The following is a 16302-nucleotide window of genomic DNA, read 5'->3' as shown; positions in this document are numbered from 1 at the left end:
CCAGAATAACCTGGGCATGTAAATAAGATACTCAGAAAAAGGTTGTTGTTTGAAAATGAAGCTGAATCGACAACATCATTACATCAGCCATCTGACTACCACTATATTCTGACTACCACTATATTCTGACTACCACTATATTCTGACTACCACTATATTCTGACGACAACTTTATTCTGACTACAACTATATTCTGACTACAACTATATTCTGACTACAACTATATTCTGACTCTAACTATATTCTGACTCCAACTATATTCTGACTACAACTATATTCTGACTACAACTATATTCTGACTACAACTATATTCTGACTACAACTATATTCTGACTACAACTATATTCTGACTACAACTATATTCTGACTACAACTATATTCTGACTACAACTATATTCTGACTACAACTATATTCTGACTGCAACTATATTCTGATTGCAACTATATTCTGACTACAACTATATTCTGACTACAACTATATTCTGACTACAACTATATTCTGACTACAACTATATTCTGACTACAACTATATTCTGACTACAACTATATTCTGACTACAACTATATTCTGACTACAACTATATTCTGACGTCATCTGACTACAACTATATTCAGTGTTTCTGTGGAACAGATCTGATGTACAGAATATTAATGGCAGTTTTGGTGAATGCATACCAGGAGCCAGGTGACCTGGGTTGTGGGTATGTGTCGCAGATGATGAATGTCCTCCACCACCACCGTGCAATCCTTTCCCACCCTTGTGTTCTTGCAATCCGTGTCCAGCATCTTGGTTCTGCCGGTAAATTAACTTTTAATACATTTGTTTCCTATGTTACGGATTCGTTACTTCCGTCTTTGTGGTTGTCATCCACTTGAAGCATTTTTAGTTTCATGTACTATTATTGTTAGTTTGAGTGTGAAATGGAGATAACTGTCTTAAAAGATAAAAATTAGTGTTTCAAAAGAAAAACGAAATGGATCAGGAGAAACTGAAAGAGGAAGAAGAAGAAGAGACTGGAGCGGATCAAGTGAGATCGGGAAAGAAAGGCCGATCTGCTTCGAGGTGTCGAGCGGACGCTGGTGGACTTTGGTCACGAGCGAATATTGGTTTCCCCCGGGAAAGGGATTCCTGTGACAGTGTCGTTATTGCTGTGGCAAGTAAACCTGCACGACGGGTTTTGCTGTTGGTTCCGAAAGTGAATCGTCGCGGGAGAGCCGGTACGCCTCCATTATGGGCCCGTCCGCCATTTCACCTCGCACCAGCCGTTAGCCTGGTTCTCGTGTGTGTCGTGGATTTCACTTGGGAATTCGCGGTTCTCCACTTGGGAGCCGCTGATAGTTCAGGTCAGTGTCATTGTCTGGTGAACCGAAGGTGTGAATTCCCAGTCGCCTTTTGGGTGAACTTTTGCCTGACCGATGTCGGCCCGACCTCACCCAGCGGCTCTTCTGCAGCGTCGACTGTCAGCCGTCCTGGGTTCAGGTCTCAGTACGACCTGTTTTCTTGTGATCACCGGAGCGTGGATCGACTCCAGGCCTACTTGCGTTAAAAGAGTTGGAATGGAAAGCAGAAAAGGAAAGAGCAGAGGAAATAGCAAAGGAAAGGAGAGTCGAAAAGGAAAGAGCAGAACAGGAACGAGAACTCGAGGAGAGAAGAGCCGAGGAAAGAGCAGAGGAAAGGAAAGCAGAAAAGGAACTCGAGGAGAGAAGAGCAGAGGAAAGGAGAGCCAAAAGGGAGTTAAAGGAACGGGACATGGAGTATCAGAGGGAACTTAAACTCAAGGAGCTTGAATTACTGGGGGAACGGAGAGAAGTAGTATCCATGCCGGCTAGTTCGACAACCAGTCAGAACTCTTGGGATGTTGGTAGGCATGTGAGGCTGGTTCCACCCTTCAATGAAAAGGAGGGAGCCAAGTTCTTTTTACACTTTGAGAAGGTGGCTCAAATGTTAAAATGGCCTGTGGGGTCCTGGACTATGTTAGTACAAAGTGTTCTGGTGGGTAAAGCTCAAGATATCTATTCGGCTTTACCAATTGACCAATTTTCAGATTATGAGATAGTGAAGAAAGCCATTCTCAAAGCCTATGAATTGGTCCCTGAAGCTTACCGACAAAAATTTAGGAATGCCAGGAAGAGGGAGAGTGAGACCCATGTGGAGTTTGCCAGAATGAAGGAAACTATGTTTGATAGGTGGTGTGACTCGAAGGAGATTGGGAAAGACTTCAACCGTTTACGACAATTGATCTTGGTGGAGGAATTCAAACAGTGTGTCCACGTGGACATTAAAGTGCATCTGGATGAAAAAAAGGTACCGGAGTTGTATGAGGCAGCAACAGTGGCAGATGACGATGCCTTGACACACCAGATGGGGTTCCACAAACCTAACTTCCCGCCTAGAGTTAGACAGGGGAGTTATGGTAAATCACGTTCGGAGAACAAATTTTCATGGAGGCGGCCTAGAGAGGACTATGGGGAAAAATCGGATACCGCGACTTTTAGGGATCAGAAGACTGCAGTTCCAAGGCATACCTATCTTCCGGGGGGCCCGAGGCAGACCAAGGGTTTTTCCTCCGGGCCTACTTGCGCTTTTTGCAAGAAACCTGGGCATTTGATGTCCCAATGTTACACCCTGAAAAGGAAAAATCAGGATCGGAGTCAGGCTAGTGCAACTCCGAATGTGTTGGCCAATGCGAGAAATCGTCCTTGGAGGACAGTGCCTGGTGAAGGTTCCCGTGCCAAAGTTACGGCATCACAGAACGACCTTGTCCAGGAGGGTTATAAACCTTTTATTTCCGAGGGGTTTGTGTCACTGGATGGGGACTTAACTAACCAGAGACCTGTGAGGGTATTGAGGGACACAGGAGCACAGGAGCATCTTTGATGCTTGAGGGCATTTTGCCATTGTCGGAGAAGACGGCAACGGGCGTTTGTGTTCTCTTACAGGGGGTTGGTGGCTATGTTAAAGCTCCTCTTCATGTCATCCATTTAAAGTCTGAGTTGGTGTCAGGACCGGTCACTGTGGGGTTACAAGCCACTCATCCTGTAGAGGGAATGTCTTTTATTATCGGGAATGATTTGGCCGGGGGTCGAGTTTCTGGTAATTCGATGTTGGTTGAAAAGCCCAGTATGGAAAATAACAGCCCAGTTAGAGCAGGAGAATCCGGGTATCTTTCCATCCTGTGCAGTGACTCGTGCTATGGGTAGGAAGTGCTCTGAAGAGAAGGAGAAGGAAGGTGATGTAGATTTGGGTTCCATAGAGATATTGGAGGAAAAGTCTGGAAGAGGTAATAGGAAAGGGAGTGACATCAAGGAACCAAAGGAAAAGGTGGCATCTGGACCAAAAGAGAAAATGGAGTGTCCGTCGGAGACATCTGGGAACGAGGCTGAACAAACGGTGCTTGTCCGAAAGAGACTTGTTGAAGAACAACACAGAGATTCGGAGCTCCGGAGTTTGATTGATAAAGCCATTACAGAGGAAGAGGCGATGAAGATACCTGTTGGTGACTTCATGAAAGGGGAAATACTCATGAGAAAATGGAGACCACCGGAGGTGCCAGCAAATGATGAGTGGAAAGTTCATTCCCAAATTGTGGTGCCACCGCCGTACCGGAAGGCGATATTGAGTTTGGCACATGAGACACCTTTGGCCGGGCACCTTAGAGTGAACAAGACATGTGACAGAATTTTGATACATTTTTTCTGGCCAGGATTGCGACGTGATGTGGCGGAGTTCTGTAAATCTTGCCATTCTTGCCAGCTGGTGGGAAAACCTAATCAGAAAGTCCCCTCTGCACCTTTAAAACCAATTCCAGCTTTTGAAGAGCCATTCAGCCGAGTCATTATTGACTGTGTAGGCCCTTTACCTAAAACTAAGGCTGGACATCAGTATTTGCTGACCATCATGTGCACTTCCACGAGGTTCCCAGAAGCAGTGCCTCTTCGGAAAATTACTGCGGCAGTTATTCCGAAGGCCTTGATTAAATTTTTCACTTTGGTTGGCCTACCTAAGGTCATCCAGTCTGATCAGGGTTCCAATTTCATGTCAACGCTTTTTCAGCAAGTGGTACACCTGTTGGGAGTGGAGCAAGTAAGATCAAGTACTTACCATCCCGAGAGCCAAGGGGCCTTGGAAAGGTTTCAACAGACATTGAAGAATATGATCAGAACGTACTGTTTTGAATGTGACAAGGATTGGGATGAGGGAATACCCTTATTGTTGTTTGCTACAAGGGAATCTGTTCAGGAGTCATTGGGATTCAGTCCTTTTGAACTTGTGTTTGGACACATCGTTCGAGGACCATTGAAATTTGTGAAAGAACAGTGGCTACAGGAGGAGTCACAGTCAACAGTGGTAGAGTATGTGTCAACGATTAGGCACAGATTGGCAAGAAGCTTGTGAAGTGCGAGAGGAAACTTGAGAGTGACACAGGATAGAATGAAAGTGAGACATGATAAGAAATCTCAGATAAGAAATTTCAGTCCTGAGGACCGGGTGTTAGTGTGGCTTCCTGTTCCAGGTCAGCCACTACAGGCGAGGTATTTTGGTCCCTATGCAATCGAAAGGAGGGTTAATGAAACAGATTACATGGTGACAACTCCCGACTGACGGAAAAAGCGGCAGCTGTGTCATGTCAACCGACTGAAGAAATATTATGAGAGGAAGCCTGCGGAGAAAATGGTTCCTGTCTCACCTGTCGTGCCTGTAGTCGGGGTGCAAGAGAATCCAGCGGTTGAGGCCGGTGTGAAGTTTGATAACATTGATGACCAGGCTTGTCCCAGGTTGACGAACACGGAGGTGTTGAGTAATTTAGATGAGAAATTAGGTCATTTGACGAGGGAACAACAAGGACAATTATCCAGCCTAATTTTTGAGTTTGCACATTTGTTCACAGATGTACCTGGTCATACTGACTTGGTATATCATGATATTGAGGTGGGCGAAGCCACTCCTGTGAAACAATACCCCTATCGGATGAACCCTGTGAAGATGGATTATCTTCGGAAGGAGGTTCAGTATATGTTGGAGAATTACATCATCGAACCAAGCAGCAGTGAATGGAGCTCACCATATGTGTTGGTTCCAAAACCCGATGGCAGTTTTCGCTGTTGTACGGATTTAAAACGGGTTAATGCAGTGACCAAGACTGACTCATATCCCATCCCGAGGATTGATGACTGTATTGATAGAATAGGCCCAGCTAAATTTGTAACTAAATTTGACTTGCTGAAAGGGTATTGGCAGATTCTTCTTACTGATAGAGCGAAGGAAATCTAGGCTTTAGTCACACCAAATGGGTTGTATCAGTACAAGGTTCTTCCCTTTGGATTGAAAAACGGGCCTGCTACATTTCAACGGCTGATTAATAAGCTTATTGCAGACCTTGAGGGGGTGGAGGCTTATCTGGATGATGTCATCTTCCACACCATGACCATGGAAGATCATCTTAAACAAATTCATGCATTTTTCAAGAAACTGACCGAGGCAGGGTTGACCATCAACTTATCTAAGAGTGAGTTTGTAAAAGCGCAGGTGGTGTTCCTAGGCCATGTAGTAGGTCAGGGTCAGGTGCAACCGGTGACAGCCAAGATAGAAGCCATTGATCGCTTCCAAGTTCCAAAAGGGAAGAAGGAGCTTATGAGATTCTTGGGTATGGCTGGTTGGTACCGGCGGTTCGGCAGGAATTTTTCTGATGTGGTCGCCCCTTTAACGAATTTGCTGAGGAAAGAGACCAAGTTTGTTTGGGATGACAAATGCCAGACTGCATTTGCCCACGTCAAAATGAATGAATGATCGTTTTAAGGCCATTTTCCCCCGCTAGAGCGGGGGTTAGCCTTGCGGGCCCCATGACAATCATGGTTCCCTGTTTGAGGCAATGTTTTTATGGCCGGATGCCCTTCCTGACGCCAACCCTTGGTCGCCTCTTACGATGCGCAGGGATACGGTGTACCTATTCTAAATCGGGGTACACACCGTGATCATTCATCCCAGCAAGCTGGTACTCAACTTGCCGACCTCGGAAGGATGACAGGCTGAGTCAACCCCCCCTGGCGTTAATTCAGCGATCGATCGGCATTCGAACCCAGGATCCTAGGATCCCAAGCCGGCACCCTAACCGCTAAGCCAACACCAAGATAACCAAAGTGTATAAATGCAAACATCAGATAAGCAAAGTGTTTTATAGATCAAGATGGCATGGTGCTTTGACAGCTCGGCCAGACCTGTATGTACAGGTGTCAGATTCTGTGACGGAGGCTTGCCCACGTCAAACCGATATTAATGAGCTCTCCTGCCCTAGCGGCGCTGGATTTTCAAGAACCTTTCAAGTTGGCCATTGATGCAAGTGATGTTGGGGCTGGGGCAGTTCTATTACAGGAAGATGATGATGGCGTGGATCACCGGTGGATCACGGTGTGCTACTATTCAAAAAAGTTTAACAAACATCAGGCAAATTATGCCACTGTGGAAAAAGAGACCCTTGCTCTCCTGCTCGCGCTGCAGCATTATGAGGTGTATCTGGGAACTACTACCTTTCCTATAAAAGTCTTCACGGATCACAACCCCTTAACCTTCATTCAAAAAATGAAAATTAAAAATCAGAGGTTGATGAGATGGAGTTTGTCTTTGCAGGAGTTCAACTTGGAAATTGAGCATGTAAAGGGCAGGGACAATGTTGTTGCCGATGCTTCATCCAGAGTGAACTAACTTTGAAAATTCCTTTCGGTTGTTCGGAAGTTTTGTTGCTTTCTTCTGGGGAATATTAGTTATTGTTGCTCACGTGAGTTGATCAGCCATAGGTTGATTGGTAGTTTTGGGTGTGAGTTTTACGTTTGTTTGTTAAAGAGGGTTTTTGCATGAAAAGAAAGTTTTCACTGTGTTTAAACTTTCTTTCTTGAGGGAGGGGAGTGTTACGGATTCGTCACTTCCGTTTTTGTGGTTGTCATCCACTTGAAGCATTTTTAGTTTCATGTACTATTATTGTTAGTTTTTTTATTTTTTTATTTTTATTTTTATTTGTATACAAGATCGAGGCTCGTGAAAGAGCGAACATTAATCACACAGAAAGACAAACCGACACATAAAACATAAAACATCGGGAGCGGTAGACAAGATGGGGAGAGAGGAGGAAGGACACAAACACAACATTATTTTGAGAGCAGGGACCGAGAGACATGGAGACATCGAGAGATCTGTGAGAGGGAGAGGGCATTGGGGGGGGGGGCATGGGAAGGGGGGGGGGGTGGGAGAGGTATAAAACATATGGACACTGCCAGGACTTCCAGGAAAGAAGTTGGAATTTCAAACAAGGTGGATCTGGGGTGAATTAGCGGGGGTAGAAAAGATCAAGGTTTTGGATGGGGGAAGATAAGAGATGGTGGTGAACAGCTGTTTTAAAGACCTGGAGGGACGAGTGGGATTCAAGGAAGTGAGGGAGTTTGTTCCAGAGGCGGGAGAAAAGAGGAATGAAAGAGTGAAGGTGAGCAGAGAGCCGAGATTTCGGCAGTTTAACCATCAGAGGGTTGCTGGCAGATCTTGTGCGACCTGTAGGAATATTTGGGGGACAGAGCACAGAGAGAGCTGGGAGTGCAAGGCCGGAGAGGAGTCGGTCGAAGACAGAAGACAGACAGAAGACAGAAGTTTGAGTGTGAAATGGAGATAACCGTCTTAAAAGATAAAAAATTAGTGTTTCAAAAGAAAAACGAAATGGATCGGGAGAAACTGAAAGAGGAAGAAGAAGAGGAGGCTGGAGCGGATCAAGTGAGATCAGGAAAGAAAGGCCGATCTGCTTCGAGGTGTCGAGCGGATGCTGGTGGACGTTGGTCACGAGCGAATATTGGTTTCCCCCGGGAATGGGATTCCTGTGACAGTGTCGTTATTGCTGTGGCAAGTAAACCTGCGCGACTGGTTTTGCTGTTGGTTCCGAAAGTGAATCATCGTGAGAGAGCCGGTCCGCCTCCATTACGGGCCCGTCCGCCATTTCACCTCGCACCAGTCGTTAGCCTGGTTCTCGTGTGCATCGTGGATTTCGCTTGGGAATTCGCGGTTCTCCACTTGGGAGCCACTGGTAGTTCATGTCACCGTCATTGTCTGGTGAACTAAAGGTGTGAATTCCCAGTCGCCTTTTGGGTGAACTTTTGCCCGACCGATGTCGGCCCGACTTCACCCAGCAGCTCTTCTGCAGCGTCGACTGTCAGCTGTCCTGGGTTCAGGTCTCAGTACGACCTGTTTTCTTGTGATCACCGGAGCGTGGATCGACTTTGGCCTGGTGTCGTGACAGTGACTTTGGGGGTGTTACAGTTCGCTCACGTGGAGTACCGTGAGTTACTGAGGTAAGAAACTGGTGGTACCATCATAGGAATTATATGGTGTTTGTTGTGCAATTGAGGTTTTATTGTACTTGTGCACGTTGTTATTATTGTGTGATATTAATACAATACTTGGTTTTGGTATCGATTGATTGGTGTGGTTTCACCATTGGTCATTGGCACACATAATAGCACATCTTTCTGCCGTGACTCCTTTTGGGGCTCGGAGGTACACCGTGACCAGGGTTTGGGGAGGAGCACGTAACAGAAATTGGGGGCTTGTCTGGGATAGAATTCCCTAACATTCCCAAAATTCCCAAATTTGGAATTTTCTATCATTCCCAAATTTTTCTGAAAATTTGGAATTTTTTGTGTGAAGGTTAACAGGTGCTAACTAATAGTCCCCATGGTGTTTGAAGTAGAAAGGTTTGCGACGTCCCCTAACGAAGCACAGTTTGAGGCGTTAAAAAGATCGGAACTTGGAATAAAAGTCGGAGTAAAAAGATTAAAAAGATAGGTCTCGCGAGATCTTGGAGACGGCGGCAGGGATTTTCGAAGCTCCACACGGTCTCCACGTTTTCAAAGTTAAGTCTATTCACAATTGTATTTTGTCGAAACTGTATTTATCTTTCGGTGTGTGAAGTTATAGTGTGCACCTTGGAAGTTTCTCGGTGTTTATCTTTCATAAATTAATCGTCTGTTTGCCGCGTCGCTAGCGATTTGAAATCGAAGTTAAGTAATTGTTCCCATTTGTATTTTCATTATAACTGTATTTATTTTATGGTGTGTGTCCGTATATTGTGTCCCGAGGAAGATTTTCCGTGCAAATCTTTCATACCTGTATTGAAAATCGTGTTAATTCGTGTCGTGTCTTGAGGCCTTGTACAGTGTACAACCTTGAGGCTTTGTTTTTCTCTCAGCGGTCCGTCGTTTGTGATCCAATAACTTTCGTTCTCTGCTTTTCCCAGTCTTTTCACCCCATAGCCTACTTCCTTGTGTAAATCTCAACTAAAAAAAAAACAAACAAAAAAACATTTCCTTCTCTGTTCTTATTCTTTGTTCTCATTCGTTTATTCATTCTTATTCGTTCGTTCGTTCTTCAACCACGTGTTTCTCCCCCATTTCCCCAGATAGTTTTCACTGTTATTAACCTTCAATGTTTACACTTTCCCCTCAAGTTCTGTATTCCGTCATATATTATAACACCTTTTTCTTCTTCTTCTTTAAAAGGCTGCTTTCGACTTGCTCACCAAATCTATTCATCCCAAAAAAAAATTCCATCTCCTATAGTGCCTTTTTTCTACATTCCCTAAACTCTCCTGCACTCCATCCTCCATCCAGCGTCCTTAAACGTATTTTTAACTCGAAGGTCACAAGAAACTCATTTTGCAATAAATGTTCGTTTCCCATTAATCGTACACTTTCTAAAATCCAATCTCACCCCTCCCCTCCAAATCTTCCCCATAACCCCTCCCCTCCAAATCTTCCCCATCACCCATCCCTTTCAAATCTTCCCCCTTTCCCCTCCCCTCCTAATCCTCCCCATCACCCATCCCTTTCAAATCTCCCCCCTTGCCCCCTCCGTCCTAAACGACCCCTCACCCCTCCCCTCCAAGACTCCCCCTCGCCCCTCCCCTCCTAGACTCCTCCCTCACCCCTCCCCTCCAAATCTCCCCCATATCCCATCCCTTTCAAATCCCTCCCCTTGTCCCTTCCCTCCAAAACTCCCCCCTCACCCCTCCCCTTCAAATCTCCCCACCCTCATTTCTTCTCAATTTCCCCCCTCTCACTCCCCTTCCTCAAAGCGTCCTCTCCGCTTCTTCCCCCTTCCAACTCTCACCTCCATCTCCCCCAACCTTCTGCCTCGCTCTTCCACCTCCTCAAATAACACCTCATTGTGCCTCACCCAATCACCATCAAACCTTTTGTCCGCCCCATCCTTCCCTTTCTCCGAGCTATTCTGAAATCTCTGACACACCTTCAACAGCTCGCCTTACCTCTTCCACCTCTTCCACATCTTACCCTACCCCTCCTCCCCCCTGTTCTGTATCCGATGCTCCCCCTTCCTCTTCATTAACGGTATGGGCCTCAAACATCCGGGGCCTTCGTTCAAACTTAACTGATCTCTCCATACAGGTTGCTTCTGTCAAACCAGACGTGATCTGCTTAACAGAAACTTTCCTCCTTCATGATGTCTCTGATTCCTTAGTATCTCTCCCGGGTTACTCCCTCCTCCGGTATGATAGACCTGAGCCTCGTCCTGGAGATGGGGTTGCTATCTTTATCAAAAACTCTCTTCCTCACTCGCCCTGCACTGCACTCTCTCCACCTCACCCCCAGGAATACCTCTGGCTACGGCTTCCCCTTCGCTCCCACCTCTTGTTCATATGTGTGTTGTACCGTCCACCAAACAGTGATGACTCCATCTACATCTCGCTGTCTGATAATATGGACCAACTTCTATCTACTCATCCCAACTCTCTCTTCCTCATATGTGGTGATTTCAATTGTCACCATGCCAGTTGGCTGGGTGTGGGTACCTCTCTCACCAGCCATGGCTCCTCAGCAAAGGACTTCTGCGACTCACTGGGACTGACACAATCTGTCAATTTCCTGACCTGGATCTCGGTCAACGGAGCATCTTCTCTTCTGGACTTGGTTATGACTAACTTCCCTGAAAATGTCTGCTGCTCTTCTTCTGCTCCAATCGGATCATCTGATCATGTCCTTGTTAAAGTGCACATCTCTCTGACCATTCTCAGGGAGCCTGCTCAACGTCGACGAGTCTGGCATTTCACTCTGGCCAACTGGCACGGTCTTCAAGCAGCCATCAATCATCTGGACTGGTCTCCCATCTCTACCACCTCTGACATCAACTCATCCTGGGAATTCTTCCAAAGTAAATTGCTCTCTCTCATGCACAGATTTATCCCATCTCGTCTTCAGTTGTCATACCCTTCCTCCCGTCCATGGTACACGGAATCTTGTGGTGAGGCTGTTGCCCAGAAACAACTTGCCTTCGTCTCCTGGAAAGCAAATCCAACGGAAGGAAATCTCATTTCCTTTCACAAAGCCCGAAACAAGTGTGTGTTCACCCTCAGGAGAGCCAGGAAACAATATCTCTCCGTTCTCAAGACCGAACTCTCTTATCTGTCTCCCTCTTCCAAATCCTGGTGGCGTCTGGTCAAATCTGTTTCTGGTGTTTGTTCCCCCTCCATCCCCTCCCTTACCTCAAACGGCCACACAGCTGACTCCACACGTGAAAAAGCTGAATGCCTCACCTCTGTGTTTGCCTCTAAATCTTGTGTCCCAAACCCATCCCTCTCTGTACCCACCATACCCAGTCGTACCCAGCTGCTCCTGGACTCCGTGTCCTTTCCTCCTGACAAGGTGGAAAAGTTTCTGTCAACCCTCGACTCTGATTCTGCAACTGGACCTGAAGGCATCAGCCCACAGGTCCTAAAATCCTGTTCTTCCGCTCTTTCACTCCCTCTCTCTGTTCTCTTCACCCTTTCTTTTGCTCAAGGTCAACTGCCATCTGCTTGGAAATCAGCCAACATCACCGCTTTGCACAAAAAAGGTGCAAAAACAGATCCTAGCAACTACAGACCAATCAGCCTTCTCCCAATTATCAGCAAAGTCATGGAATCCATCATTGCTTCGGATATGAAATCTTTCCTCTTCTCCAGTGGCTTGATCTCTGATCATCAATTTGGTTTCAGACCAGGTCACTCTACTCTGGACATGCTGCTTCTGCTGTCTCAACAATGCATGGAGGTCCTCAATGCCAAACAGGAAATTCGAGCTGTCTCCCTCGACATATCACGTGCCTTCGATACGGTCTGGCACCCCGCTCTGCTCACCAAACTCTCCTCCTTTGGTATCCATGGAAATCTCCACGCATGGCTGGCGGACTTCCTCTCTAGTCGTCATCAACGTGTGGCCCTGAATGGGTTTCTCTCATCTCCTCTTCCTGTTCAGGCTGGAGTTCCCCAAGGCAGTGTTCTGGGCCCTGTGCTTTTTCTGGTCTTCATCAATTCCTCTTGAAAATCCTCTATATCTCTTTGCTGATGACTCCACTCTCTGCCGCTCCATTCCTCATCCCTCAGATCGGCAGTCTGCAGCCTTCTCACTCTCTGCAGACCTGGACAAAATCACAGACTGGGCAAACAAGTGGAACATGTCTTTCAATCCTGACAAATCTCACACTCTTACGATGTCTCTCCGAAAAGACCGACTGGACAACCCTCCCATCTACTTTCTGAATAATCCTCTCCAAGAAGTTCTGTCACTCAAGCTTTTGGGTCTCACTATCTGCCATGATCTTTCCTGGAATAACCACATTTCCAAGCTGGCCTCCAAAGCCAGTCGCCGACTGGGCATCCTCCGTCGTGCGAAGTCCTTCCTTGGCACACCTGAGCTCCTCACCACATACAAGGCTTTCATCCGCAGCTCAATGGAGTACTGCTCTCCCCTCTGGGCTGCTGCTCCTGCCTCACACCTAGCTCGTCTTCACGCTGTTGAAACCAAAGCGTTCAGAATCATTGGAATCTCCCGCGATGACGCTATCTCCGAGGGCCTTTCACTTAATCACCGCAGGCAGGTTGGTGGTCTTTCCGTCTTCTACCGACTCCTCTCCGGCCTTGCTCCCCCAGCTCTCTCTGGGCTCTGTCCCCCAAATATTCCTGCAGGTCACACAAGATCTGCCTGCAACCCTCTTATGGTTAAACTGCCAAAATCAAGACTCTCTGCTCACCTTCACTCCTTCATTCCTCTTTTCTCCCGCCTCTGGAACAAACTCCCTCACTCTCTTCAATCCCACTCCTCCCTCCAGGTCTTTAAAACGGCTGTTCACCACCATCTCTTATCTTCCCCGATCCAAAACCTTGATCTTTTCTACCCCCGCTAATTTCACCCCAAAGCCACTTTTTTGAGGTGACTTTTGACTTCTTTCCTGGAAGTCCTTGGTGTCCTTGCGTTTTATACCTATCCTGCCTCCCCCCAGGCCCTCTCCCTCCAAAAACATCTCCCGATGTCCCTGCTCTCAAATGTTGTGTTTGTGTGCTGCCTCCCCTTCTCTCCCCATCTTGTCGACCGCTCCCCTTTTTATACACTTTGTTTGCTTGTTTGTTTGATTTGTTTGTTTGATAAATGTGAGCTCTTTCACGAGCCTCGACTCTGTACACAAAAAAAACAACATGATATTGGCCAAATATTGTAACTTGGAGGTCCGAGTTAGTATGAAGAAAGCCGAGATTCAGACATTGGTGGTGGAATCTCCAGTGGGACAAGGAACATGGGAAGAGGTAGCCTTGGATTTGTTACTAGAGGAAAAAGGAAATTTGGAGCTCTGGAAAATGGAGATGCAACTGCAGAGCCAGGAAAGGTTAAAAGAGTTGGAATGGAAAGCAGAAAAGGAAATAGCAGAGGAAAGGAGAGCTAAAAAGGAAAGAGCAGAACAGGAACGAGAACTCGAGGAGAGAAGAGCCGAGGAAAGAGCAGAGGAAAGGAAAGCAGAAAAGGTACTCGAGGAGAGAAGAGCAGAGGAAAGAGGAGAGGAAAGGAGAGCCGAAAGGGAGTTAAAGGAACGGGACATGGAGTATCAGAGGGAAGTTAAACTCAAGGAGCTTGAATTACTGGGGGAACGGAGAGAAGTAGTATCCATGCCAGCTAGTTCGACAACCAGTCAGAACTCTTGGGATGTTGGTAGGCATGTGAGGCTGGTTCCACCCTTCAATGAAAAGGAGGTAGCCAAGTTCTTTTTACACTTTGAGAAGGTGGCTCAAATGTTAAAATGGCCTGTGGGGTCCTGGACTATGTTAGTACAAAGTGTTCTGGTGGGTAAAGCTCAAGATATCTATTCAGCTTTACCAATTGACCAATGTGTAGATTATGAGATAGTGAAGAAAGCCATTCTCAAAGCCTATGAATTGGTCCCTGAAGCTTACCGACAAAAATTTAGGAATGCCAGGAAGAGGGAGAGTGAGACCCATCTGGAGTTTGCCAGAATGAAGGAAACTATGTTTGATAGGTGGTGTGACTCGAAGGAGATTGGGAAAGACTTCAACCGTTTACGACAATTGATCTTGGTGGAGGAATTCAAACATTGTGTCCACGTGGACATTAAAGTGCATCTGGATGAAAAAAAGGTACCGGAGTTGTATGAGGCAGCAACAGTGGCAGATGACTATGCCTTGACATACCGGATGGGGTTCCACAAACCTAACTTCCCACCTAGAGTTAGCCAGGGGAGTTATGGTAAATCAGGTACGGAGAACAAATTTTCATGGAGGCGGCCTTGAGAGGACTATGGGGAAAAATCAGATACCGTGACTTTTAGGGATCAGAAGACTGCAGTTCCAAGGCATACCTATCTTCTGGGGGGCCCCAGGCAGACCAAGGGTTTTTCCTCCGGGCCTACTTGTGCTTTTTGCAAGAAACCTGGGCATTTGATGTCCCAATGTTACGCACTGAAAAGGAAAAATCAGGATCGGAGTCAGGCTAGTGCAACTCCGAATGCGTTGGCCAATGCGAGAAATCGTCCTTGGAGGACAGTGCCTGGTGAAGGTTCCTGTGCCAAAGTTACGGCATCACAGAACGACCTTGTCCAAGAGGGTTACAAACCTTTTATTTCCGAGGGGTTTGTGTCACTGGATGGGGACTTAACTAACCAGAAACCTGTTTGGGTATTGAGGTACACAGGAGCACATCAATCTTTGATGCTTGAGGGAATTTTGCACTTGTCGGAGAAGACGGCAACGGGCGTTTGTGTTCTCTTACAGGGGGTTGGTGGCTATGTTAAAGCTCCTCTTCATGTCATCCATTTAAAGTCTCAGTTGGTGTCAGGACAGGTCACTGTGGGGTTACAAGCCACTCTTCCTGTAGAGGGAATCTCTGTTATTATCGGGAATGATTTGGCTGGGGGTCGAGTTTCTGGTAATCCGATGTTGGTTGAAAAGCCCAGTATGGAAAATGACACAGCACAGTTAGAGCAGGAGATTCCGGGTATCTTTCCATCCTGTGCAATGACTCGTGCTATGGGTAGGAAGTGCTCTGAAGAGGAGAAGGAAGGTGATGTAGATTTGGGTTCCATAGAGATATTGGAGGAAAAGTCTGGAAGAGGTAATAGGAAAGGGAGTGACATCAAGGAACCTAAGGAAAAGGTGGCATCTGGACCAAAAGAGAAAATGGAGTGTCCGTCGGAGACATCTGGGAACGAGGCTGAACAAATGGTGCTTGTCCGAAAGAGACTTGTTGAAGAACAACACAGAGATTCGGAGCTCCGGAGTTTGATTGATAAAGCCATTACAGAGGAAGAGGCTATGAAGATACCTGTTGGTTACTTCATGAAAGGGGAAATACTCATGAGAAAATGGAGACCACCGGAGGTGCCAGCAAATGATGAGTGGACAGTTTATTACCAAATTGTGGTGCCACCGCCGTACCGGAAGGAGATATTGGGTTTGGCACGTGAGACAACTTTGGCCGGGCACCTTGGAGTGAACAAGACATGACAGAAATTTGGTACATTTTTTCTGGCCAGGATTGCGACGTGATCTGGCAGAGTTCTGTAAATCTTGCCATTCTTGCCAGCTGGTGGGAAAACCTAATCAGAAAGTCCCTTCTGCACCTTTAAAACCAATTCCAGCTTTTGAAGAGCCATTCAGCCGAGTCATTATTGACTGTGTAGGCCCTTTACCTAAAACTAAGGCTGGACATCAGTATTTGCTGACCATCATGTGCGCTTCCACGAGGTTCCCAGAAGCAGTGCCTCTTCGGAAAATTACTGCAGCAGTTATTGTGAAGGCCTTGATTAAATTTTTCACTTTGGTTGGCCGACCTAAGGTCATCCAGTCTGATCAGGGTTCCAATTTCATGTCAACGCTTTTTCAGCAAGTGGTACACCTGTTGGGAGTGGAGCAAGTAAGATCAAGTACTTACCATCCCGAGAGCCAAGGGGCCTTGGAAAGGTTTCAACAGACATTGAAGAATATGATCAGAA

The 16302-nt window shown here is 46.5% G+C and overlaps 1 protein-coding gene across 1 annotated transcript in view; it reads right to left on the bottom strand.

The window, feature by feature from the left end:
* Positions 1–16302, bottom strand: part of LOC137424629 (myozenin-2) — a 69027-nt gene that overhangs the window by 14704 nt on the left and 38021 nt on the right. The window contains exons 4-5 of the mRNA XM_068112286.2: positions 675–792; positions 1–10 (exon numbers count right to left, since the gene is read on the bottom strand). The exon at positions 1–10 is cut by the window's left edge and continues 168 nt beyond it. Coding sequence (XP_067968387.1) covers positions 1–10; positions 675–792 — 128 coding nt within the window. The remainder of the gene's footprint in view (positions 11–674; positions 793–16302) is intronic.

Source organism: Myxine glutinosa, unplaced genomic scaffold, assembly GCF_964187855.1.
Source record: "Myxine glutinosa unplaced genomic scaffold, kmMyxGlut1.1 SCAFFOLD_827, whole genome shotgun sequence".
Taxonomy (NCBI): Eukaryota; Metazoa; Chordata; class Myxini; order Myxiniformes; family Myxinidae; genus Myxine; species Myxine glutinosa.
This window is presented reverse-complemented; position numbering and strand designations above follow the sequence as displayed.